The sequence below is a fragment of the Melanostigma gelatinosum genome, assembly GCF_949748355.1.
Source record: "Melanostigma gelatinosum genome assembly, chromosome: 7".
NCBI lineage: Eukaryota > Metazoa > Chordata > Actinopteri > Perciformes > Zoarcidae > Melanostigma > Melanostigma gelatinosum.
In genome coordinates this window covers 12,291,721-12,317,174 of record NC_136640.1, presented here as the reverse complement: position 1 = coordinate 12,317,174, position 25,454 = coordinate 12,291,721, and the positions used below count along the sequence as shown (strand labels likewise).

The 25,454-nt window shown below is 43.0% G+C and overlaps 1 protein-coding gene across 2 annotated transcripts in view; it reads right to left on the bottom strand.

The window, feature by feature from the left end:
* Positions 1-25,454, bottom strand: part of sik2b (salt-inducible kinase 2b) — a 38,410-nt gene that overhangs the window by 7,587 nt on the left and 5,369 nt on the right. For both annotated transcript variants that reach the window (XM_079271245.1, XM_079271246.1), the window contains exons 3-11: positions 22,262-22,325; positions 14,084-14,245; positions 9,128-9,252; positions 8,595-8,718; positions 3,875-4,101; positions 2,859-3,011; positions 2,238-2,396; positions 599-830; positions 207-500 (exon numbers count right to left, since the gene is read on the bottom strand). In XM_079271245.1, the coding sequence (XP_079127371.1) occupies positions 207-500; positions 599-830; positions 2,238-2,396; positions 2,859-3,011; positions 3,875-4,101; positions 8,595-8,718; positions 9,128-9,252; positions 14,084-14,245; positions 22,262-22,325 (1,540 nt within the window). The remainder of the gene's footprint in view (positions 1-206; positions 501-598; positions 831-2,237; positions 2,397-2,858; positions 3,012-3,874; positions 4,102-8,594; positions 8,719-9,127; positions 9,253-14,083; positions 14,246-22,261; positions 22,326-25,454) is intronic.

Below are 25,454 nucleotides of genomic sequence, written 5' to 3'. Positions count from 1 at the left end.
ACAACTGCACATTCTTCCCCTAGGACCTCAAACCACTGGTATTTAAAATGATCATTTAAAAAAAAAAAGCACCAATCAAAACAGCAACAGAAAACACTGATGTTAAGTCATTAGGAACAAATCAATTCACAGTCATGAGAAATTGGAATTGGAGAAGTGAAGAATGGATGGATATAGAGGAAGGAATTCACAATGGTGGTTCTGACCTTGGGTGAGAGAGGTGTCGGAGGCACGGCGTCCTTCTCTGAAGCTGATCGGGGAGCGATTGTGCGCCTCCCTGTGCTGAGAAGTCAGGACAGCCATTGCTGGGTTGGCGGGACGAGCGCTCAAGAAAGGCGTCGGGGTAATGCCGGGGGCGGAGCTGTTGGCCGGTACCACGTCACTGAGGGATGGGGGATCGTCCAACAGGCCGAGGTCACTTTGCATGGAGCCCATGTCGTAGCCCATGTCCGAGTCCATGCTGCCCATGGAGGGGTTGTGGCCTATAGCAAGTAATATACCTGGGGGACAAAATGGTTTTCATCAAAACAGCTTTGTTTTAGCATTAGACGCATGTGATGGACCCTAAACGTGTGTATTTGATCCGGTGCCCTCAAACCTTGGTTGGAAGGCCCCGGCTGATTGGTCACCTCAGAGAGGGTGTGTCGCCGCTGGCCAAACCGTGCCGTTTGATAGGCTGAGAGCAGGTGGGGCGGCTCATCCTCCGTGTCGGGCTCCTCGGTCTCGATGCCCTCATCGATCGACGTCTCCATCATGTTGCTGGGCGACGAGGTGGAGGACTTGCGGAGGACAGTGGGGGGGGGCAAGGGGTCCAGCAGACAGCCGTTCACCTAGACCAGAGGCAGTGATGAGAAGGGACAGAAAGACAGATTACAAATTGACTGAAGAAAACTAGCTCCAAGCTGAAGGAATCCGACACCGTTGGTCAAATCTTAAACAAAGGCGCACAAAGGCGACCACCATACTGAGAATGAGGGCTCCATTAGTTACTCTCCTCCCTCTGTTGTCCCTCCACTCATCACAGTCGGTCTCATACTGGGAGTGTGTGTGTGTGTCTGTTACAGCATGCAGGCCTGTGTGTGTTGGTGTATTGGTGGAGGGTGGGGGTAAAGGAATGCAGGGCCAGGAAGTGAGCTTTGACTGAAAGGGCTGTGTGACTGACACACATGGACATAAATGCACGCACACACACACAAAGATAATCTGCATGAGTGGCCCCAGTAACCGGAAAGCCTGGTGTTGGTCTAGAAAGAGCAACTTTGCCCAATTCTCCATCTGTTTTCTGTAGTGTGCTGCGATAGGAATGCTGTTACTCAATCGACACACACGCACACACGACTTTGAGAAATAGACCACGAGAAGGGGTGGGGGTCATAAGGGGAAAGTGAGGTTAGAGGATGAAGAAGTGCAGAGAGAAGAAGCTGAATGGAGAGTAAAAAGAAAGCCAAAAACTAAAAAAAAGAAAAGATGAGCTGTTGGGCTAATGAGTAGGTCACAGTGAGATCGCTCAAGCAACACAGCAGCTTCCTGTCCATGTGTGTTCACTCAGCTTCGCATTAGGTCATATCATCATCACAGCACCGCTTACATAACCAGGCTCCGTTTACGCAGATAACGCACACTCTGTCTCTGTTCTGCTTACAACACACACACACCTCTTTAATGGAGCCAGGAGAGGAGGTGGGATGGAAAATAAATGTTGAAGAATGATAGTGCATCTATTTGTGTGCGCATGTGTGAGGCCGTCAAATCAGACCACTGGTGTCTGTGTTCTGTAATTGTTTGTCAGCTCAACAACAGGCCTGAAGGAAAGGGTTGCTGGTTGGCACAAATAAAAAGAGAAAGAGTGAGATCACTGTGTGTGTGTGTGTGTGTGTGTGTGTGTCTAGAAGCCATGCAGGACAGGCAGCTGTCCTGTCTGATGTGAGTGCTGTCTGAGTTCTTACATAAGAGAACAAGTCAGCTGCTCTCTGGCAGGTTGACAGGGCAACCCAGCACTCGAAGCCTCAAAGGAGTAGACACAGACACACATTTCTGATTGGTTGTAAGTGGGAATGCTTATCAAAGTGTATCACGGTCACGCTCACAGGGATACTTTTTCTGGACATACTTGCAAGTTGAAAATGACCATAATAACTGCATTATTCGAGAAGTCTAATGTGAGTGAGTTGAGGACAAGCACACAATCAAAAAGCCCCCCTGAAACCTCCGGCTGTGTTCACTGGTATTGGACTTACTTTGGGTGTGTTGACATCCTCCGCCAGGAAATTCTGCTCCAGGAGACATGCAGTCTGGGGGAAGGTGAAGGCATCGGAGGAGGTTTGGGGCACAGCAGGGGAGCGCAACAGACGAACACCCTGCGGAAGCAAACCCACCTGGGCCGAACCACTGTTCGGCTGCAGAGACGGAGAAAACAGAGACTTTGATATTACTTAAAAAAAACAAAAAAAAAACCCTGCTCCAATTCATGGCCAATACCTAACAACACCCTTGATAATATTGTAATTTTGACTAAATCTAGCCGAGGTTAATTTGACTCTGTAAGGAGACAAAAAAAAGATCCTAGATGGTGATGGAAATGAATTGAGATTGCAAAGTGTTGCTGAGAAAAGACAGTGTGCAAAGAAAAGAAAGCAATGAATAATGTAACTGAGGGGGACACATTGAGATCAAGGCTGGGTGTAAAACGCTGGGTGGAAGCAGATGAAAACAGAACCTGGCTGGATAAATAAATGAATGGGTCGTGTCTGTCCGTTTATTTGTTCGTGGGTGCAGGTGTGAATAATGAGGCTTTGATCAGGGAGGCGCGGATGGTAATCTCTGCACATGTTATTCAGAACCCCCCCCCCGCCGCCTACCTTGACGACAGTCTGTTCGGCGATGGTGCTGGGCCGGCGCTGGCGAGCGTCAAGCCGCTGTTCAACGGGGAAGCTGCAGCGATGGGCCTTGAGCCGCTCCACCAGCAGGTAGTAGATAGCAGCAAAGTGGTTGTAGCTTTTGTTCTGAAGAGACTGCAGTGTGACAGACAACACAAATGGCTGTGTCTTTAATTGACGTTATTACCGAACCCCACCTTCCATTGTGGATTACTTGCATTTGAAAGCTCTTAAAATACACTGAGAAAATACTTCATTTCACTTTGCCTGTGTGAAATTAGCAGCCAAAGAGCAGAGTATAGATAAGAAATACAATACACAGAATGTATTAAAAGATACAGCACATTGAATGTACTACAAATGACAGCCTCTTCGTCACCATGCCACATAAATACTGTTGGAAGGGGTGGATGTATTTTAATATATCATTTTATATGTATATCTTTAGCATGTATATCTATGTATACAAAATAATTTTGGTAACTCAGTGATATATATATATATATATATACACATACATACATATACATACACACACACACATACCTATATATAGATATCCATATATAGATATATTATGTGGTTCAGACCAAACATTTTAAATGATGTTCCTAATCTACCTTTTATTCAGGGATTATGAATAATCATGGATTATTGCTGCTGCTTTAACAAGCATTTCTATGATGTGGTAAACTACTCAGATGGTTTGTGTCTAAAACCTCAATCTGCAAAGTACTTCTAGCTCTCACAAAATGTAGTGAAGTAAAATTCACAATATTTGCCCATGAAATATAGCAAAGAAGCTAACATTTGAACTCGACGGTATACGACAGTACTTCCATCCCCCACTGACTGGTCTAGTAAATGATGACCTTATTCCACACATTTGTATCCTGTTTAGATCAGCTATGGATGCATATAGTAAAACCATTATCTTTGTCACAGTCTGAGGCTCTGACCTTTAAACCTCACCCCTTCATATCCCTGTTGTTCCTCACCTCTATCGTCTTGTGCTGGTCGATGCCGAGGCTGTGCATCAGGCGAAGGACCTGTTCGCTGTACTCTCCCACACCCGCCTCGCCCTCAGCAGACAGCGGCTGTTGGTACAGGACAGGCCTCTGCACGGGAGCGTACAGGGCCATCCACTTGTGCTCCTTGATCTGGGCCACAGACAGACGCTTTGATGGGTCCAGTACCAACATCCTGCGGATCAGGTGCTCACACTCTGCGGCGGGTGGAAGAGAACAATCATAGAGAATGTGAAAAGGTTTTCATAGCCTGAGGATCACCACTTTTTGGAGAGGAAGAGGTTGTTTATGTTAGTTAACGCAGAGCACTTATTGTATAAGCTATGATGAGCCACAAAGCATCTCGTCCTTGTCAAAGAAGCCCAGGTGAAGTGGGGCCGAAATAACACTTCGGAGCTTAAAATCGGCTGAATTCTTTTCTCCGTTTCCTCTGCCGTCACTTCTAAGCAGCGCATCCACACTCTTTTTTCCTTTCCTTCCCTCCTAATGAGAGCTCATCACCTCTAGTTTGAGGCTAGATGAGTTTGACGTCAGACACAGCTGGGTTCTTAACAGGATTATAGTTCCTGCCTGCCTGCCCCCTTGCTGCCTGCACTGCATTCCTGCCCACCACACAGCATCTTTACCCAAATAGCCTGCTGCTGAAGTCTTAAAGCAAAACAGGTGTGTTCTCAAAAAACAGGTCCTGCAGTTCATCATTTACTTAATCTAAAATGCTTTTATTGAGATATACCGGTATGTATTTTAAATGAATTATATATACCGCCAGTTTTCATTCTGATTGAAAATTAAACTTAAATATTTCAAAAACCTCAAGACTGAATTTGTCTTTTTGAAATACATTTTGTAACTGAATTATCATATTTTCTTTAGATTAGTATAACTTTGGACAATTTAGAGTCAAAGCAATAAACTTCACAGGTCAAGCATTTACGGGAAATGTCATTCAACTTTTAGAGATAGAGTTGTCTGTACACATTGAAAAGCTTCAGCAGGTCACCTTCCCTTATTCTCCTGATCTATCAATGTCCACAGACATCCTGTCTTCTGTCACAGAATCAGGAGAGAGAGAGCAGTTCATAATAGAGCTGCAACAATTCCATAAGTTGTCAACGAACAAATATTTAGTTTATCGAAGCGGTTAAAATTCTCTGATTTCAGCTATTTAACGAATATAAGAATATGTTCTGGTTTCTTTACCCCTTTGTGACAGTACGCTGTGTGTCTTTGAGTTCTGGGATTTTTCACTTTTCTGACGAGAAAATAATCAACAGATTAATCATCAACGAAAATGCTTGTTAGTTGTTGCTCTAGTTCATAAGCCCATGGACATGGCTGCCAACATCAACTCCCTGCTCCACATTCTTCCCAGCTGCCCCGCCGATCTACTAACGTCTGCTACATCACATTTGTTCTACCTCGTGCCTGGCGCGGTTCAGCAGACTAAACTCGATCCCCGTTATGTAGGAAACCAGTGCTCTTCAATGCACTGTAGCCCCCTGCTGTGGCATTTTAGCAGACTGGGCAGCTGCTAAGTTACAACACGCTTCAAGTATAATACACTACAATAGACGACAATTAGTTTGACCCAGATGTTACTCGGGCTCTGCCTGTTGCTACAGCCATGTTTATAGCAACGGTTTGAAGCTGAACACATCTTTCAAAGCTACTAACCACCAGGGAAGGTCAGACTATGTAAAAGGCCCCGCACTGCATAACCCTCTCGCTGGCTGATTGATTGACACACTGTTCTTAGCCAGTACATTACACCATCATGACTTAACCACGAAACCATCCCAGTTAACACTTGCAATGTCCCAGTGGTGTAGAGTTGCACCAAGTCCCCCCCCCCCCCCCCCCTGAAGCAGAACAGCATTGTGTTGCAAGAAGTTGGAGGGCAGAGAGTAGCTGCTGTGGCCGACTCGATTCTTTCAATTTCATTGGCTTCATCAGACACATGAGCTTAAAAAGAACAGACTTTAACCAATAAATACAAGATGTAACCATAATGCATGACTGTGAATATGAATATAACACTAAATATGGACATTTCTAAATGAAATGAAACACAAACCGCAATTCATAGCTTTCAATTGGAGCCGAATAAAATTAAAATAATAACAGAAGGCTATTTTGTTAATTGAATATCTTTGATTATCTCGTTTCAGGACATTAATGTTGAACTCAGGAGCTTGTGATTACTTTTAATGTCGACATTTTGTAGACCAAATGGTTCTGGATAATATGACTAGGCTATTCTGTATGACTGGCTTCCAGGTCTGTGCAATATGCGACAGCAGGGGAGACATAAGACAACATCTACTGCTGTTACTTAGTCAGTAATTTGGGAGTAGACCAAAACGTTTACAGCGCAGAGATGTTCCCTGTGCGAGGCTGTGCTGTGCACCACAGCGTTGATCGGGGAGAGGATGAGATGGACTGTTTCTGGAGAAAGAAATCACCACCCTCTGTTCTCCTTGTTCAGGGAACGGCGGCTGGACTGGGGGGGGGGGGGGGGGGGGGGGGTGCGGAGGCGGGCTTGAGTGTCAATCTGGCCCACGGAGATAACATTACACTCCTACATTCCCCTTACTTCCTAATTGTTTCAAGGTCCTGAGCAAATATGCTCAAGTCTCTCACCACACCCCCTGTGGAGAAAGTGCTACAGATGGGACACTGAGAAGTAAGAGAGAAGAAAAACAGACAGGAAGACGTACTGCACATAGAGAGCTTGAGTCAGACACACAGACCGACAGACAGACAGGTCTTAGAGAGACAGACAGGCGAGCTGCTGGAAGGTTTCACTGGCTCTTCCCTAGGTTACATAAACAGTTCCCGCTCTGGAATTAATCCGCTGCCAGCTAGCTATCACAGCCGCTAACAGCAGGGCTGCTTTGAGACGGTCAGCCGACCTGACTCACTCTGCAGCCTGCATGCAGGCACATACACAGTGACGAACATAACAGAGGACAATGACAGTGTCGTCTACTGTATCCCCTTCAAATGAGCGTGATTCTCTCACACTAATGAAATGCCCCCCCCCCCCCCCCCCCTGACCAATTGCAGCGGACATTCATCAGCACGGTGACTGAAATAGGAAAGCGTGATCCGTTTATCTGAGCAGCAGTCACAAGAATTTCCATCCGATTTTTGCCTCCATTAGACTACATGCCGTGATGAACTCCGAAACAACCAGCCAAGTTGCAGTTTACATCCATATCTGTCCGGACTCGTGATATATGTATTATGTAGCAAAGCCTTTGAAGGAGACGCACCTTTAAGTTGTCACTACATTGACATGTTTGATCCCAGTGAATACTTTCCAGTGAGAACATGCTGGCTTCACTTAGAGGTTTTTGTATTTACAAAGGAGCACAGAGAACTCATAGAGAGCCTTTTGTCATGTTGCAACAACAACAAAATCAATGAGGTTTTGGTGGACTACCAGAGGAACAGGAGTCTTTCCTGTCCTTGTTGTCATCCAGTGAGAGGAAGTCAGGAGGGTGGACTCACACATGTAACTCGGGGTCCAAATCAGTAAAAAAAAAAACACAAAAAAAGAAAACTGGGCTGCACTCATGACCCTCTTTAGTAAGATTACAGAGCAGAGCAGACAGTGTGTGCAACAGGCTCCCAGTCATTGCTCTGTTCTTTGTGGTGGTGGCATCAACACTTGGAGATCAGCAGTCTCAACAAGCGGTTAAGAAAGGCCAGCTAGGTGATCAGTGTGGAGGCCGTGAGGAGAATCCTTCTCACCCTCTGTACAATGAGCTGTTGCAGAGAGGAGGATGAAGGACAATATTAAAGCCTGAGAGTTGTTTCTCATCCGAATCAAGGGGCTTAGGATAGAGGATGTTGTCTGTTGTACAGATTGTGAAATAAATATAAATATATATTTGGATAGAAAAATGAAATTGATTTGACTTGACTTTGTTGTTCTTGTTCTGCTATAAGTCTATACGTTTATTGAGAGAGAGAAAAACCAGAGTCAAATTCCCTGTATGTGTTCACATGCTTAGCCAATATGGCCGATCCTGATAGAACACACAGTTGTAGCAATGACAGCAGACAATGTTTCAAATATGGCTTTTCGCAGCAAAGGAGCTACGAATTCTAAAACATGGATGCTTCACACATATCTTCATCCAGCAGCACAGAAGATCTGTACATTCACCACAGTTTCACGGTCCAATCAAATGTTAAATATGTTCAGAATCTCCCCCTCTGCTCCCGAGTTATGGAATTGAATAATGGCCAGAAATGTGTTTTTAGGGAACATTATGTTGTCACGGTGAAGTTGACATTTTGGATAAAAAAATAAATCACTTTGTTTTTCTTCGTGTATATTTGTATGAAATTGTGTCATAATTCACGTATGAATTTGTGAGTTACAGCCAAAAAAGGGGTTTTAAAATCAGTTCATCCTTAAATCCAATTTGACATTTGTGCCAGAGATGATGAAATTCCCTCCAGGCGTTGCTGAGATATCGCATTCACGATACTACATATGGACAACCCGAAAATATAATGCTGTTGCAGTCGTGGAGGCATAAAAACACTGAAAGACATCTCACAAATATGTTGCAAGCGTGTACATTTACAGGAATGTGAGGTACAGAGGGGTGGGAGTTTGGTGGGCATAGTCTTTCGTCTTATTTCGTGTTCAGTATCCCGGGGAGTCTCTTCTCACCTTCAGTCATGAAGTAGGGGATGCGAAACCTTCCTTCTAGGACTCTTTGTCGAAGTACAGGCAGTGTGGGCCCATCGAAGGGCAACGCACCACACACCAGCACATATAGCACCACTCCCATACTCTGTGAACATGAAACAATGCACACACAGAGAACAAGTCAGGGCAGGAGATACATCAATCAGAGGTGTCTGGATGTAAATAAGGTTATCAGATCATTGCGTTCACAAACGTACATGCTACAACCGCACAGTCCTTCTCACTCAAAGACACACATACAACAATATGGTAAATGACTGCAATATACAGAAGACTAGAAACTGTGTTTGGGCAATCACCATTTTTAGATATAGTCTATCAAACACGATATAAGAAAAAGTGAATTGCATCAGCTGAGTTCCTGTGGGTTAGTAAAGTAAATATTGCACACAAGAAGAGATTGACAGAGTTCAATGCATGTGTCCTTGTCGTTATTAAAATATATTAAAAATAATGAGGTGCAATGGTCTACTTCATGCAATCACTCATCTTACCCAGATGTCTAGCTGTGGACCCTCATACTGTTGGCCCTCAAAGACCTCTGGAGCAGCGTACGGTGGGCTGCCGCACCATGTGGCCAGAGGCTCCCCAGGCTGGAAGAAGTTGCCGAATCCAAAATCTACACAGGGCAAAAACAGCAGGGAGGTGGTGAGGGGGGGGGGGGAGGAAAGGTAAAGATAAACTTTCAGGTTTGTTAAACTGTAAAGTCCTTGTACAGGCCCTTTTCTGTAACTGTAAGTATTAATTGCGACTGTAAAAGGGAAGAGGTTAGGCACATTGTGAATACGCCCAGTGTAGCTGCGGTGAACTGCAAAAAGAAAACAGAGGTGGGTGATGCCTTGTGACAGAGACACAAACATGGGGTTTGCATGTTTTGCATAATGTATTATGTGATCCACATATTTGTAGGCTGAGGAAACAGGTCTTTGTATGAGGTAACCTTCCCAGGAGATGGACATGAGGTCCTCAATGCTGTGCCCAGATTGGTCTGTAGACCGACTAAAACTCAGATTTGATTCTTAATAACAACAAGAGAGAGAAGTCTGACTTGAATTACCACAAATACACACAAAATGGTGAGAAGTTCACTTTTGCCAAATTACTCAGAGCCAATTTACGTGCCTGCAATTACTCAGCCAACCCCCCTTTTTTGTGTTAGTACACATCATTCTCCCTCTCTCTCTCCCACCTCCCTCTTTCTCAAACCCTCTCCAGTAAATGATCCTTCACCTCCGCCAGAATGATTAACTGATGAATAAAAAAAAAAGTGAATCAAAAGATCAAGGATAAGGAAAATAACTCCACGCTTGGTTTGTTCATTATTAGTGGGACACTGTGATGATGTCATGGGAGCCGACAGCTACGGGAGCAGACAATCAGCAGCTCACTTAACCCTCCACCCCCGACCCTCCCTCCATAATTCAAAACAGTTGCATAAACATATTTTTTTATTGCAAAACAAAAAATGAAGAGCTGGCTTACACAATGGGGCTCACGCAGTGTGTGAGAGCAAGCGCTTACAACCAATTCCTTTCCTTTAATCTGTTCTATCATGATGCTTCACAATTAACAAAGATACATCTATACACACAGCTAGCAGCCACACATCATCTCACATGGCTGCATTCATCAGCTTTAAATGATCAAATAAATCGGCAGATATATATTTTTATAATTGTGTAGTTTACAAAATGCCAGAAAAGAGTGACAATTCAATTTCTTGAAGCACAGGGTGTCCACTTCAAATCTCTCATTTTGTCCGACGAATAAAGCCAAAAGATATTCATCTTACTTACTCAGTGGCTATTTCATCAGGTACACCACGCTGACGCTGAATGATAATGCAGTCTATTATTAACAGTCATGACTGTGTGACGGTCATAATGTTTCAATTTAGTTGGAACTGTTTTAGAGAGATGTTGAGTCGAGCTTACGGTTTTTTGGGAGTCTGCCGTTGAAGTGCACTTTGTCATTTAGTCTAACCTCAATGGCATAAATTGGGTGGACAAAATAGTAAAAACACCTGTCAGTTAACGAAATGCAGAAAAAGGTGCAGGGAATTTTCATTCACTGGAAAGTACATTTAGGAATTAGGTAAATGGCAGGTTTGACACTGTACGTGAGCACACGTATTCAATCCATTTAATTACTGCAGTGCAGTCGGCAGCAGGTGTGGCTGACATAAAGTGGAGGGTAAAGCTGAGCGTCACGGTGGGGTTCCTTACAAGTATGTTTGCTGTCTGATGTGGCTGTGAAGGTGAGATGTGAGATGTGAGATGCAGTTGGTTTAGCGTCAGAAGCTGTGACCCATTTCATGGAGCTGAATACTGAGCAGACTGGTTGACGTCAGAGGCTTCGGCACGCTGCAGGCGACTAACTGCACTCATAGCTCAACAGGAAGGGTGGGGTGGTGGAGCGTTTTTTGGTGCGTGTGCGTGTGTGTGTGTGTGTTGCATACAAAATGATTGGTGTAATATTAGCCTAAACATGTCACACTGCGGCTAACTGCTTATGAACCGGTGGGTATGACAAGTGTATGAGTGACGTCATGATGCCGCAGCAAGAGACCTGTATCCAGCAGTCACACATGTTACCGTGTCATTTCCAATAAGGTATGAGCACTGATATGGTTATGGGTGCAGCTCAGGATGCACTCCCATCTTGCCTTCCCGTCTCTCCCCTCATATGCATCAGGTTCCCAAAACCTCAGCTCTTACGAAGGAGGGCCATTTGACTGCACTATGTAACTTTTCAAAGAAGAATTTTCTAATTATTTCTCTTACAAATCAATGTCACTTGTAAACAATGAAACACAAACGTTTTCAGGAACATACACTCAGTATTTGATGACAAAACCGTGACTGGTATGTACTTTACATTGGTGGCTAATTCTAGCAGACTTTAGATGGATATTCCTGTCGAACAAATGTTACCAAGACTCTACTCTATTTTCTTATTATGCACTTAAACTTATCAAAATTACATTGTTGTCACATGGTGAATTTCCTTTCTTCTTTTCTGCAGTTTTAAAATGTGTAGGTATTTGGTTATAAAGCCTGCAGCGAGTGCCCAACATCTTATATGGAATCTGAGATTGCATTCATTAGACAGCGTTTATAGAAAGATGGGGATGACTGCTTAGAGACTTTAAGGACCACCTATATTTTACCCTCGTGGTTTCCAGAAACAAAAACTAAATTAGAAACTGTTTCTCAAACAGATGTCCTTGATCTGGAGATTGTTTGTACTTTCTACATCATCTAATTGAGCGTGAAACACCTTTCGGGTTTGGTGCATTTCCAATGACATCAATCTGTGGAAGGTTTCAACTTGAAAAATAATAATTAATGAACCTATAATTGCTGCTAATAATTTGCCGATGTGAGAATGTATGACATAAGGGATGTTGTTTGCGAAACTGGTTACCCTAAACCCTTTTTGCATTGTTTCTTTACTTATTTTTTAATTTTTTACCATAGAAACAAAACAAATATATATTTTTCTTCTGAGCCACAAAGACATTCTTCTCTCCTCTTCTGATCCAGCAACTCACTTTTGTTTTTGTTATTTCTCCTCCTCTCTTTCCATCCCCTTCAATCTGTCAACTGCAACGTAATGAGGCCGTTTGAAGTGAAAACATGAAGGGCACCCCCCCGCTGCCACCATGAGCATGACCTTTCTTTGACTGGCTGCCTGGTTAAACCTCATGCAGGCTGACCAGAGGTTGCCTCTAGAAAGCAGGAGGACATCACTGGACTGCAGGAGAAACCCAGAAGCACAGGCGCTCTGTCTGGACACGCATATGCAGACTAGTGCTGACGCATTTAACTGGTTAGTCAAGCAACAGAACACTATTAGAAACATTTAAAGAGTTAATTAACTGGTGAAGTCATTCACCAAGCAAACCCCCAAAACATTCACTGGTGCTGGGTTACAAAACGTGAGGTTTGATGCTTTTACAATCGGTAAATTTAATATATATATATATTTATACATTTATATTAGTATACTATTTGTAGAATTAGATTCCAGTGATGGGTAGGATGTTATCATTTCTAAAATGTTTTATCGAACAAAACACTGTTTCAATTCACATTTGTTGGCTTTTAACCTGTCAAAAATAAAAAATAAAAGAGAGAAAGGGTGGATGGAGGATCTTAACTGACAACATTACTTTGAAGAGGGGACTGTCTTTCTTGTGTCCTGCACAGATCTCAACTTCATGGACCTTTTACCAAACTAGTCAGAGCTTGTTGTGGGTAAGAGAAGTACAGAATGCTCCCGATGTCCTCCCCAGAGACGCTTTCTCTCATCACAAGCCAGGTAATGTTCTGTTCATTGTTTTCCTGCTTCAAATCTAATCTGCCGTCCGGACAATCGGCTGTGAGTCAGACATGTTTATGAAAATTACTGCTGTGATAATAACAGCTCCAGGTTATCATCTTGGACTCTTCAGAGAAACAGTGGACAGTATGATGCAGGTGAAACACTCAGTTCTCCATAGCTCTGTCTAATTTGTCCTTTATTCGATTTCACCTTTTCGAACAAAGAAAAGACACTGCCCATGACTTGTATGAGGGTTAACCATAATGCTCCGCTGTCATTTTACCCCCCATTAAGTATCATCCATCATACCAATAAACAATGATTTTAATCTCTATTTGGCCTCCGAGGACAAGAGGCCATTCTTGCTGTGTCTGGTATCTTTTCACACCTGTATTTTTATGTCATGTGATCAGCTCACCTTAGATGGATTTTAGCATTATCTCTGGCCTTGGATAAACCTCGGCCTCTGTCAGAGCATTGTCACAGCTGCAGCCCTGCCACCCTGCTATGCACCACTCATCATTCTCTCACCCGCTACCCTGTCTCCAAAGTAGCCAATCCAATTCATCAGTTCCTCTCCTCCTCCAATTAAACCCAAACTCCCCCCTCCCACTCCCTCCCAGCCTCTGACCCTTCTCCAATTTAGGAAACAGCGGTAAGGTGACATTCTCACTAGCTAGCTCTAAATGCCAGTTGCTTAACAATCTCTCTTTGAAGCCTGTGCTACAGACCTCCAGCTTAGTCTCAACTCTCTTCCTACAGGTCTCTTCCTCTTTGTGTCCACTATCTTGATCGTTGTTAATGTAACGGGTTATTGGGTAGGGCTGTGTGATCGCCTCTGATCAGAAATTGGAAAAAGGAGGCACACGCCTTTGGATTCTCGTTGAGATTTTAAGACGTCGGTCCTGGCATCTTGCAGCTAACAGCTATCTCGCAAGCAACCTCCGACCACTTCTCAACACCGTGCAAATGGACCGGGCAGGTAGTTAAGACATTTCTGAGCTACGCCGGCATTGAGATCATGGCAGGCGATAGATCAAAACTTAATGATTCTCTGACGACATCCTGCATTTCTCATCCATCAATGAGTTTATGGGTTCTCCTGCACAAAGTTGTTACGGCACCTGCAATCTTGATATTCATGTGGCCATCCAGCAGCAGATTCTCCGCCTTCAGGTCCCTGTGGACGATGTTGCGGTTGTGACAATACTCCACCGCAGACAGGATCTGCCAGAACTTCCTCCTGGCTTCGAGCTCACTGAGACGGCCGTGCTTTGCCAGGTAGTCTGTCGCCAGGGAGAGAGAGAGAGAGATGGCAACAAAGATAGTGGAGAGAGGTGATTAATCATGTTAGAAGTATATGCAAGTCAAATTATACATTGACTTATATAGCATGACCATCTGGACCTTTCAAACATGGTAGAAGTAGTATAGTGTAATGAAAAACTCCTGCATTCTTTTCAGGTGCAAGAAGTGTTGGTTGGTGGTTGTGTTGAAAGGATAATTTACTTCTGATGAGGTGCAGGCCTGGTGCCAATAGGAGTTTACAGCTGCCCTACATTTCAGCATGCTTTGTAAAGAGAGTCAGTGCAAGATGAACCATGTAATATTTCTTCAGAAATCCTGTTCTGACCCTGTGTGTGTGTGTGTGTGTGTGTGTGTGTGTGTGTGCGTGCGTGCGTGCGTGTGTGCAGTTGTGGAACTGTGTTGTCATAGCCGGAGGACGAGATTTCTGAGAACTGGTCTTCTGCTACATTTTGTCCACATTAGCACAAATTCAAGCATGGTGTGAGTTGGGGGGGGGGGGGGTAGTCAGTGTATCATTGCAGTGTACACATACAGAAGCGCTTGACAATTAGTGGGAAAAAACAAGATACCAGTCTGAATATCAACCTGGGTTCTCACCAAATAAGAAACAACTAAATCTGATGATCTGTTTCTTTGCCAAGCACAAGCTGTGAGAATTAAGACAGACGAGTTTGTTCAGAAAGACACTTTCAACCAAAGTCTATGTATTCTCCGGGGAGTTAAGTCGTAAATTGTACTGTATTCTTTCTCCAAGCATCCAGATCACTGACCTTTCTCTCATAGTCTGCTCTCAGACCACCCTTACTGTTTTTCTAACCTTTCACACTCACTTATCTCACTTATCGGCTGACAGATTATTCTACGTGATTTTTTTGCAGCCCGGTGAACTTTGGGAAGTGTGGTGTTTGTTGCTGTCGGCGGGGTTCCTCTTCACACCTCTCTGTCCAGATAGCTTGCGAACTCTTTATTTCACACTCTGTAGCAAACAAGATAGGACACTCTGGTGTTGGATTTCCTTCAAGCTGGCATGGATACAGACCACCGACCAAACCTGGCGACAACGCACAACAACCACAACAAACCCAGCCAACAAAACTTTATACACGCGCAAACGGAGTGTGCAAAATATAAGGAACACAATTATCTGAAGGCAAATCTCATAAAAGAGCATTTTTGGAATCACAAAGCTGAAATGGGACTTGCAGTTTAGTTTGCTCGAGATATTAAAAAACGACTTTTTGCCTCGTCTTTGCATTTGTTAGAAATATCATATGTCTTTTCCTTTTCACACATTGTTTTTGCTTTGATTTCCCCGGTGTGCACTCACATTTATGTAAAGATAAGATTGGCAGCATAATTTTGAAACCAGGCCTCCGTCAAGATGCACAGAGAAGTCACACTAAGCTAATTTCACACCCCATTAACATCAAAAAAACATTCTGCCGTCAACTTAACATGAGACGTTTAAAGTAGAGCAACATATTTCCTGAGGCCAGCGAGTAAACACCTCATCTTAACAACTCTATATTGTCTCAACTCAGGGTCATCTGTGTGTTGGGACAAAGAGTGCACAATAAAAAAATGACTAAAGGCCATAAGCTGCACTATTAAGTCTCATCTAAGGCGGATGACGCTGTTCTGACGTCAACGACGTGGTTGATGAATAGCTAACATCTGACAGAGTGAGAAAACTTGATTAGATAGTGGCTGGTAAATTCCACAGAGGAGGCCATTCAGTGACCAGGACGGCTTTCATGCAACGCTGCTAATCAAAAAACACACTGGGGAAGGGAATGTGTCGAGGAGCTCCAAGTAGGCACCTGTTAGGAGAACGGGACTCTAAAGCAGTAACCGTTCTGGGATCAAACCGTTCCTTTTCTTGTCTCAGTAGGATTTACCCAAAGCATTTGTCGCACGGTCAAAATTTGAACAAATGATTCTGGTATAGCCCAATTACAAAATCTAAAAATAGCAAATATTCAATTTTGAGGTGCAAGAACCAGTTCATTTATGCCATTTTGGCTTAAAAACTTAACAGATGATTCAATCCTCAAAATGGTTGGCTAGCCTGATCAGTCAAAGGCTGATATTTCAGCTCTAGAAAGAATCCTGCCTGACTGAGTAAACACTGAAATGCTCAACAAACCAAATGCTGAACAACACAACGAAACTTAAATATGCATGAACAGCAGCACTGTGTTAATACAGCTTGTTCTACAGTTGCACTCGAAAAAACAAGACATTACTGTCTCAGCAATGAAAACTGCACAGTGAGTCACACGCACACAAAGCGGTATTTTGCCCCAGTGGAGGGATGAGTAATCCACTGATACAATGTTGGCTAGGGCAAGGACCTCAGCACAGAGAGGCATGCAGAGCGGCATTCTGGGTAAGCGAGCAGAACACGTATGAATCACAGGGGTATTAGGAAACAGCTCAACAACCACTCGGTTCCACTTCTGAGAGCTCGGTGATGACCGGAGTCTCTTAACAGCTGCTCAGGTTTGGAGAGGACAAACATCATGGGTACAAACTGGCTTGTTGGCTGGACCTCTGGCTGGACTTCAGATAACACAGTGGGGCAGGCATGGGTAGAGAGAGTGTGTGTTTGAGAGGACAGGGGGCAAACACACACTTACCGTTTCCACATCAGTAACTGATACCCAAACCACTTAAATACAACAGCCATATTAAAGTCACATCTATGTGCATGTTGATAGACGTTGGTGGTGATTTAATATAGACTACCTCTACGGTTAAATTAGGCTGGAGGTGAACGCTGCCCTTTCATCCAAGTTATATCCTGCCAAGGATCAGCTGCAGCTTGTTACAGTTTTCTCTTCCATGGGATAAGTATGAATTCAAGAGGTACTCTAATGAAACAAACCCCGTTTGTTTTGCCTGAAACTCATGGGTTATTTTGCCCCAAACACAGAATTCCTGTGTTATTTTCTATGAAGATCCCTTTAAGTCTCCAGCTGTCCCGTCTTCTGGATTTTCCACCGTGCACGGACGCAGCGATCAAGGTTGAGCTTGTGTGTTGGTATCTGCTGCTAGCTGTCAAGGTAAATCATTAGCTACCACTCAATGTATCAGGGGAACGCTGGTTGTAAGGGTAAGGATATTGTGTAACTCCCTTGCACAGCCGCTTGTGGTTTTACCATCTCAGGCAAGGACCCTTCAGCTAAGACCATGTGCCAGTTGATCAACACTCCCTCATAATGAGGTTTACGAAGGATGCCCGCCGGCTGCAGCCTGCATGTAAACCTTAAGTTCCCTGTTGGGAGCATTGTTTTTAAGGAACTCTTAAGATTGTCTTTTGAGCCCCTGGAGTGTGCAAACTTAAAGCTGCTTTCTCTTAAAACTATCCTGTTGCTGGCGTTGACATCAGCCAAGCAGATAAGTGTATGAGATGCTTTGTCTGTGCATGCATCCCTCTTGCAATTTACCCCGACTGCGGAAGGGGGATGTTTCTTAGTTTTCTTATAGCTGTCCCACACTGGAGCCACTCGCATTTTGCCAAAGTATCCAATGGGTGGATTGATTAACTCTCTCTTATCTATTTTCTTTTAATCTTTTCATAGAGGAAAGCCTCCATCTCACCAGGAAGATCAGCTGCTGGAGATTTCCCTGGTTTGTTTTCCAATATTGGAGGATTAATGTCAACTCAGCTAATGCATTTTTTTTTTTTTTAACTCTTTGAGTTTCTTTATACAATATGAGGTGAATGCAGAAGACAACCAGGAAGCTGCAGAGTAACCAGGGAGGTGGTTCAGAGATATTTAAAAAATAATTAAATGGATGGCTATAGCTCCGTTTACTTATTTACATATTCTACTGTAGGACTGATGCTTTGTGCAGACATCTAATCATCTGATTCTTGCAGTTGGGTGGATCCTTGAGAGCTGCCATGTAAGACGCTGCATGTCACTCCACTGGCAACATGTGTTGTAGATATTAAAAAAGGAGGATATCTACTCCCTTCATCATCAGATAAAGAAGACCTCAACTTTATCAAGTGGGATTTGGAGAGTCATGGATACATTTATAACTGGTCATCAAAGTCAATGCAGCCACACCTAACCGATCTGCAGAAAACTCAATGAATGTGATGGATGGTTTATGGGTAAATAGAAGCTGACAGCCTAAGTAAATAAGAATGTGTCTCAAAAAACAGCTCAAGTATTTCTTTGAAGTCAACAGTCTCCCCGCCTCACTCCATTTCCATCAGTCAGACAAGAGATCTGCATGAGTGACTCTACTCACTGCCAGCTATAATACTCTCCTCTCTCCAGCGGTGCTTTCTTAAATATGCATGCCCTACATTTCCCCACCATCTTCCAAATTCAAATGGATGTCCCCTGCTCTCGCCTCTATTCTCTTCTGCCTTCTCTCCCCTCCTGCCTCTGCTCTCCTCTCCTCTCTGCAACTCCCGATTTACTTGTGGTTGACCCAATTTCCAGGTTTGATCCATACTGCGGTGTTGAGGCAGACTGTGGAGCGGTAGACTGACTGACAGATGGACACAAAGGCACATCAACAAGCTGGCATGGATGCCTCTGCTGTGTCCATTACTGTGCCCACCCACCCCTTTTTTGCAAAAATGAACCAGTCACTCTCCGCCTCCTTGTGCCAAACCCAGCTCCGCTTCTTTGTCTTCACGGCTGCAGACGCTCACACACACACACGTATACACCACTCCTGCTGCTCCTCCAAAACACTTTGGCCTGAAGAGAGAATCGGAGGCTCATCCACTGTCTCACTGATTCCCTGTAACGGGGGGGCTGCTGCTGAGTATCTTCACATCTTCCGCTGTTTGTAACCTATGGCCAGGAGCAGACTTGAGAAATACAGCCGGTCAGAAGAGCAGAGGCGACTCTCTGGAGGGCGACAGTGGAGGAGGAGGCTGGAGGTCTGACTTGGCAGCTTCGCCATTTCATCTGAGTGCAACATGACTGGAAAACGTGATCCTTCTCCAGAAAGCGTATTTGGAAATCAGAAATGATTGTTAAATTTGTGAGACTGAATACTGTAATACTAGTCTCGCGCTGCAGCCCGCCTGGCTTAGTCAAAGCTGCTACTGCTGCAGCAGATGATGACATATAACTGTCTTACATAACCGCATTACATTGTGCAATCAGGGCAGTTGGGTCTGAGGAATCGGGACACAATGGGTTTTATCATAACGTGAGATGATCCAAGGAAACAAAACCTATGGATTGTGGAAAATGAGGTTGACCAATCATGATTGGCTATTTAAAGGAATAGTTTGACATTTGGGGAAATGCACAAAGTCACTTTCTTGCCAAAGGTTAAAGGATGAGATCAATAAAGCTCTCATAAATATCTGCTAACTATGAAGCCACAGCCATGGAAGAGTTGGCTTAGTATAGCAGAAAGACCAACACAATAAGCTGCATACCAGCAACTCTAAAGCTCACTAAGTAGCATGTTTGTAGCATATCTCATTTATCAAATGTGTATTAAAAAAAAACAGTATAGAAATAATGTTTCCTGTGAACAGAGTCAGGCTAGCCATTTCCCCCTGCTTCCAGTCTTTGTGCTGAGCTAAGATAGCTTTTCCTGGATGTAACATCATATCTATAAGATAATTATGAGAGTGGCAATGATTTTCTCATCTCTGCATGAAAACAAATAAGCATTTCCCCCACAATGTCTTTAAGAGTATACTGTACAATGGGAGGCTAACAGAAGCCGCCAGTTGGTCTAACCACACTTAGCTGAAGTGGCAGTAACATATGCACAGATACAGAGGAGTCTTTTCCCCATTTTATTCCTGTACTTCCTTCTCATTTTTAACCACACTCTTTTCTCATCCATTGTTTTCTTGCATCTGCTTCACAGCTCTCTCTGGGTCACAGGAGTAGGAGTTGCCGCTGCTGAGTCAACATCACAAGTGGAAGACTGGCCTCACAATCATAAAGACGCACACACACACACACATTAAGTTTACTTTACTAGTTATCCTCTCGCTACTGTGCCTGGGAGTAACCTCAGTGCAAACATTCTCAGACGTAATCGATGTGGGTCGTGAGCCACTTGCAGGTTGTCCACATCAGACAGGTCTATACTTGTGTTTTACATTCTTGAAATATTTGAATGTATGGTGTGGTCCGTGTCTGAATTTTCAGAATTGAAGTCATTTTGGATATATTTAATAAATAATATATTTGCAGTTCTCAGGCCATGTCTTGTGGCTCGTGTCCACTGTACTGAGATCGCAGTGTGTACACATTGAGTGTGTATGTTTTGTGAGTGTGATAGAGTGCATGCACTGCTACGGCAGACTAAGATATTTTCTTATCTTCATATGGTATTTCTGCTATGTTCTGACTTTTCTGTACTTTCCAGCACAAGTGTCTTCATTTGGGCTTCACTCTCAGGCAGTGTATTATGTTTATATGGCAAGCCTGAGCCTAAATCCTTATCGGTTAAGTTTTGACTGTTAAAAATCTGGAGATCTGCTTCCACCCCAACTGCAACATCTGGTTCTTTTTAATCATTTCAAAATGATTATGACAGACCTGCAGGCAGCCAGGATGAATCATAGATGCTTTGATTATGTGTGTATTTGGCTGCCTTTGGACTGCTCACTGTTCATACAGTGAGTTCCAGAATACCGTTTAATGTGATTGTTTCATTTTGGACAGTCAAGAATAATAAGTCAAGAATAATTCGTTTTCGTGCGTTCAGCTTGATTTGTGGCGTTCTCCTCTTGACCCAATCTGTTTTAATGCTAAATCAATAAGTTGATCGTCAGGAAAATGATTTGGCAAACATTTCAATCATTGATTTTAAGTAATTTCTTATGGAATACTGCCAAACATTCCCTTGTTCAAGCTTCGCAATGTGAGGATGTGCTGTTCTAGTGAATTGACTATTATTGGATTTGTGTGTTTGTTGATCAAAACAAATTGAGACAGGCATTTAAGACCAATCCATGAGTTGATTAATCAAGACAATAGGCACATTGATTAGTAATGAAAATAAACAGTTGAAATTGCAGCCCTACATTTTGATCAACGCATATTAACTAAATCTTAGCTAAATCACACAGTCAGCATTGCCTAAGAAGTGATTGTGGTGCACAGATACGGAGCGCCTACATATTAGGAGCTTGCTATAATTCCAAATTGTCATCACATTTAAATCAAGGTGTTAAATTCATCTTGAGATCTAATTTATCTTTTTCTTATTAGAATCAGATTGGCGCAGCATTGCTCAGCTCATGTTCTGCCAAATGTTTTTATTCACTTTGTGTGCATTTTATTTTGTTAACTCATGTTTTTCCATTAATACTTTTGAAGTCGTAATTTGTCTACAGTTTATTGGCTCCTCCTGTCACATGTATGTAATGGGCTATAATGTTTGTACAGTGCAAATAAAAGTAAAGTAAACTAATAGCTGCACCTGTGTACAAATGTGTTTGCGAAATGGTAGCTAAAAAGATGGGTCCTTTTTATTGCTACTTTTTGGAGATCTGCTCCTAAACAGTTTAAGTTAAAAGCAAAACAAAACTTTAACAGACAGTATTTAATCCAAATGCTCTGTAACTAACCAATGAACATAAAGGAATGACCTCGTTGACCGGCATATGGAAAGTAATCTTGCAGAGTAACAAACCGGTGACCACATACGGTAATTAATCACTCTTTTTTCCTCTGAGGTCCACTCACAGCCTCAGTGATTTACACAAGCAGTGGGTGTCAGCACATTACACACCGCAATCACTGGCAGCACATGACAGGGGCCACATTAGGATCATTCCTTCAATCCTGTGACCTTTGAGATTGAGGCCGGGATAAGTGCAAGAACAACGCAAACTCAATACAACTTTTCATACTTCCTTGTTTGTCACAAGAGTGCAGATTATTTTTGTGTGCAACTGTCAAGGAGAATGTAGGAATTGGGTGGGGCAACATGTTAAAAGACACCGAGGTGAGATTGATCTTGTACTTGAAAAGATCACTCACCGAAGATTTCCCCATTCTTGGCATACTCCGTGACTAAGTAAAGCATGTTCTTCGTCTCCATCACCTGAGAGAGGACGGAAAAACAGGGGGTCGGGGGGGGGGGGGGGGAAAGAGTGGGAGAGTGAATACACACAGAAGACCACTTCATTAGCAATACCACCACATGATTTAGTTTTACAGTCTCCTGCTACAAGAGAATTAGAAATAAAAGGAAACTGTAACAACAGACTCAAATATTACACAATTGTCCACACGGTGTTCTCTGAGGTTCAACTGCAGAGTCTGGCATCAACAGAGTCATGAGCAAAACAAAATGCATGAATGGTCCAGGGTCTAAAAATGGTTGTCCATGTAAGAGAATGGAGGTGGACAGTTGGTGTTGCCGAGTATATCTGAATGGTGCTTAAAGCCCTTCAGCCCTCACACGGTGCCGTGTTGTGTAGGAGGAGGAGAACCGATTTAGCAGCAGAAACACTCGGGAGATGAATAGACTCAAATGCGGAGGGGAGAATCAGTTGGAGAGTAGAGGATGAATCAGACACAGCGAGCCAGACATTCACAGTAGAAATCCCACGCTCATTGTTTATGATCAATTTTCCATCTGTTACATTGACCGATTCATGGATTTAAGAAATAGCCAGTATTTTATTTATTTATTTTGGGGGGGGGGGGGGGGGGGGGGCGGTGGTTGTGTAACAAGCACATTTTGTCCCCTCTTTATTGTGGAGCTGGAATACAACTGATTGAACGATACAGAGTACATATACCCAGGCTTACTTCATCAATCAAAACAAGAAGCATTGTGAGCCAATATAGCATTCAATCTGGGAAATAAACATTTTCTCACAGCGGACATTTTGAAAAACACAGGTGTAACTAATAGTATCAACGAGGGCTCCGTCTCATTCAGTTGTGCCAGTAATCCAGCATGTACAATAGCAGGGCCCTGGCACACCTAAGTGGAATGCAGCCATTATTCATGTTATTAGTCATGTCCATTTTCAATTCATGGTGGATATATTTCAAGTGTGTGTTGCCCTTACAGTCAGCTGCATGCTCACTATTTTTATATGTTGTCTGTCGTGGATCTATTAACAGTCTTAAACTGTTCCTTCATACGCATTATATACAGCTCCGAGAAAGTTTGGCAAAATTAATTAATTAATTAAAAAAGTATGCCGCAATATCATTAGAAGTGTCCAAGAACAGTTTCAGTTTTCATAAAAGAAATAAACTTGGCATTCAGAGGAAGGATTAAAGTCAAACTGGAATGACCGACTCTTAGTTGTATGCCTCCGCCAACCAGTCAGGATGCCGTTTACATCCATGTCTGTCAAAATCATCATAATTTCATCCAATTAAGACATTTGTGTGAAATTGTCATGATGAAAACTAAATCCAAATGAGTTAATCCTTGAGTCAAAATGGATGCGAGGAGCATTCATCCTCGAACGCAAGCGGACATTTGTGCCATATTTGGAAAAAAAATAAAAATTCGCCAGGTGTTCCCAAGATATGGGACAGATTACTTCCGTAGAGCAGTATGGACGCACAAACCAGCTTAGGCCGTCACTGCCGCAAAAAAAAAAAAAAACATAAAAATGTGCATGGGAGGACTTGAAGAGAGCGCTCACCTGCAGGCATACGTGTGCCAGCGTGGGAAAGTCGCCACAGACACCAGACACCTCAACTTCGATATACTACAAAATACAGAGAGCTTTCCCTGGCGGCTATAGACTGAATCAGCATAGTCTAAACTCGTTTGGCAAGGAATGTAACTGACATTCATGTAGTTTCTTTATACCAGAGTTTGCTTCCACTTTTTTGATTACATTGAGAAGCAAAAAACACATTTTTCCACAAAACACTGTTTCCATTTAACAAAAGACGCCAAAGTTGTGGTCAAAACACAAGCAGCTGCACAATAATCTAAAATTGGAATAATTCTCATTTAAATACGGAACTTTCATTTTAACAAATGACACAACAAGAATATTACAAGAACAGATTTGCAAACCAGATTTCGATGACAGTTGTAAATACCCAAAAAGAAGCTTCGCTCCCCACCCTTATTTGCAATGTCACGTATCAAGTCAATACGATGCCTCATGCGCTTGTATGAAGTGGGTAGGAATCCAACAGGATCGTAATACTGTGTTTAAGACCTTGCTCCAGCACGCTCTGTGGCACTGGCTACACTATAACACATCCATTTAGATTTCATGTCTGCAGCTGCTTAACAGTAAATGCCTTTCCTGTACCATCGATAATCACTACACCACTTCAATACAGCAGATATTATACATTGTATACAGTATTATATCGTAAGTATGTTCTGACACTGCCGATGGGAAGGTTTGAAGACCATCTAAAGTAACATTTTCGACTGATCCCGTCTGAATAGAAGGTGATGGGGAAGAGCAGCTGTAGTGCCAGTGGTGAAACACATGCTGTGTACAGGATAGATTGTTTCATGTTTCAATTAAACACTGTAAATGCATAATTTATAGATCTAAATGAGATTGTTTTAACAATGTGGGCAATAACTGTAGCATGGAGGATGTATCGAATTAGGGTCATGATCCGTCCAATATCCTCAATTTATTCAAGCATTTCCTGTAACGTGATTGATATTCACGGGCACTCATTTTGTATTGAAAAGTATTGATAGCTAGAGTGGTTTTGTAATTATCAAAACAAGTCTCAACAAAAAAAAATCGAGTGGTTATTTTGACTGTTTAGAACCTTTGTCTTTGTAGAGGGACTAGAATAAGAGTGAAAAGCTGAACACCCGAGAGATTCAGAGGATGGTGAGATGCAAAAGCAGAACAGATTTGAGGCAAATTACTGCAGACTGTGAGCAAAGAGTTCACGCCACACATGACAAACTACAGCGGGGTCCGTCGTTGGGTTGTCTGTGTGCGTCTTCATTAGCTGAGGCTTTCCTTTGGGCCAGTTTATGAAACTAGAAAGGAAATTACTAATTGACCTGAGCTGATTGGATGGACCGGGCTGTTGGAAATAATGACAAACACCAAAATAACACAGCAGAAAGCTGGAGCAGTGCCACATGGTTGTGTAATGATAATGAACACTCATTTACTTCCCCTAAACAAACTAACAGGACCCTAAACAGGCTTAACAGGCTTATGTAATACAACTGAATTGCCCAAATTGTTGAGGTATTGGCAGT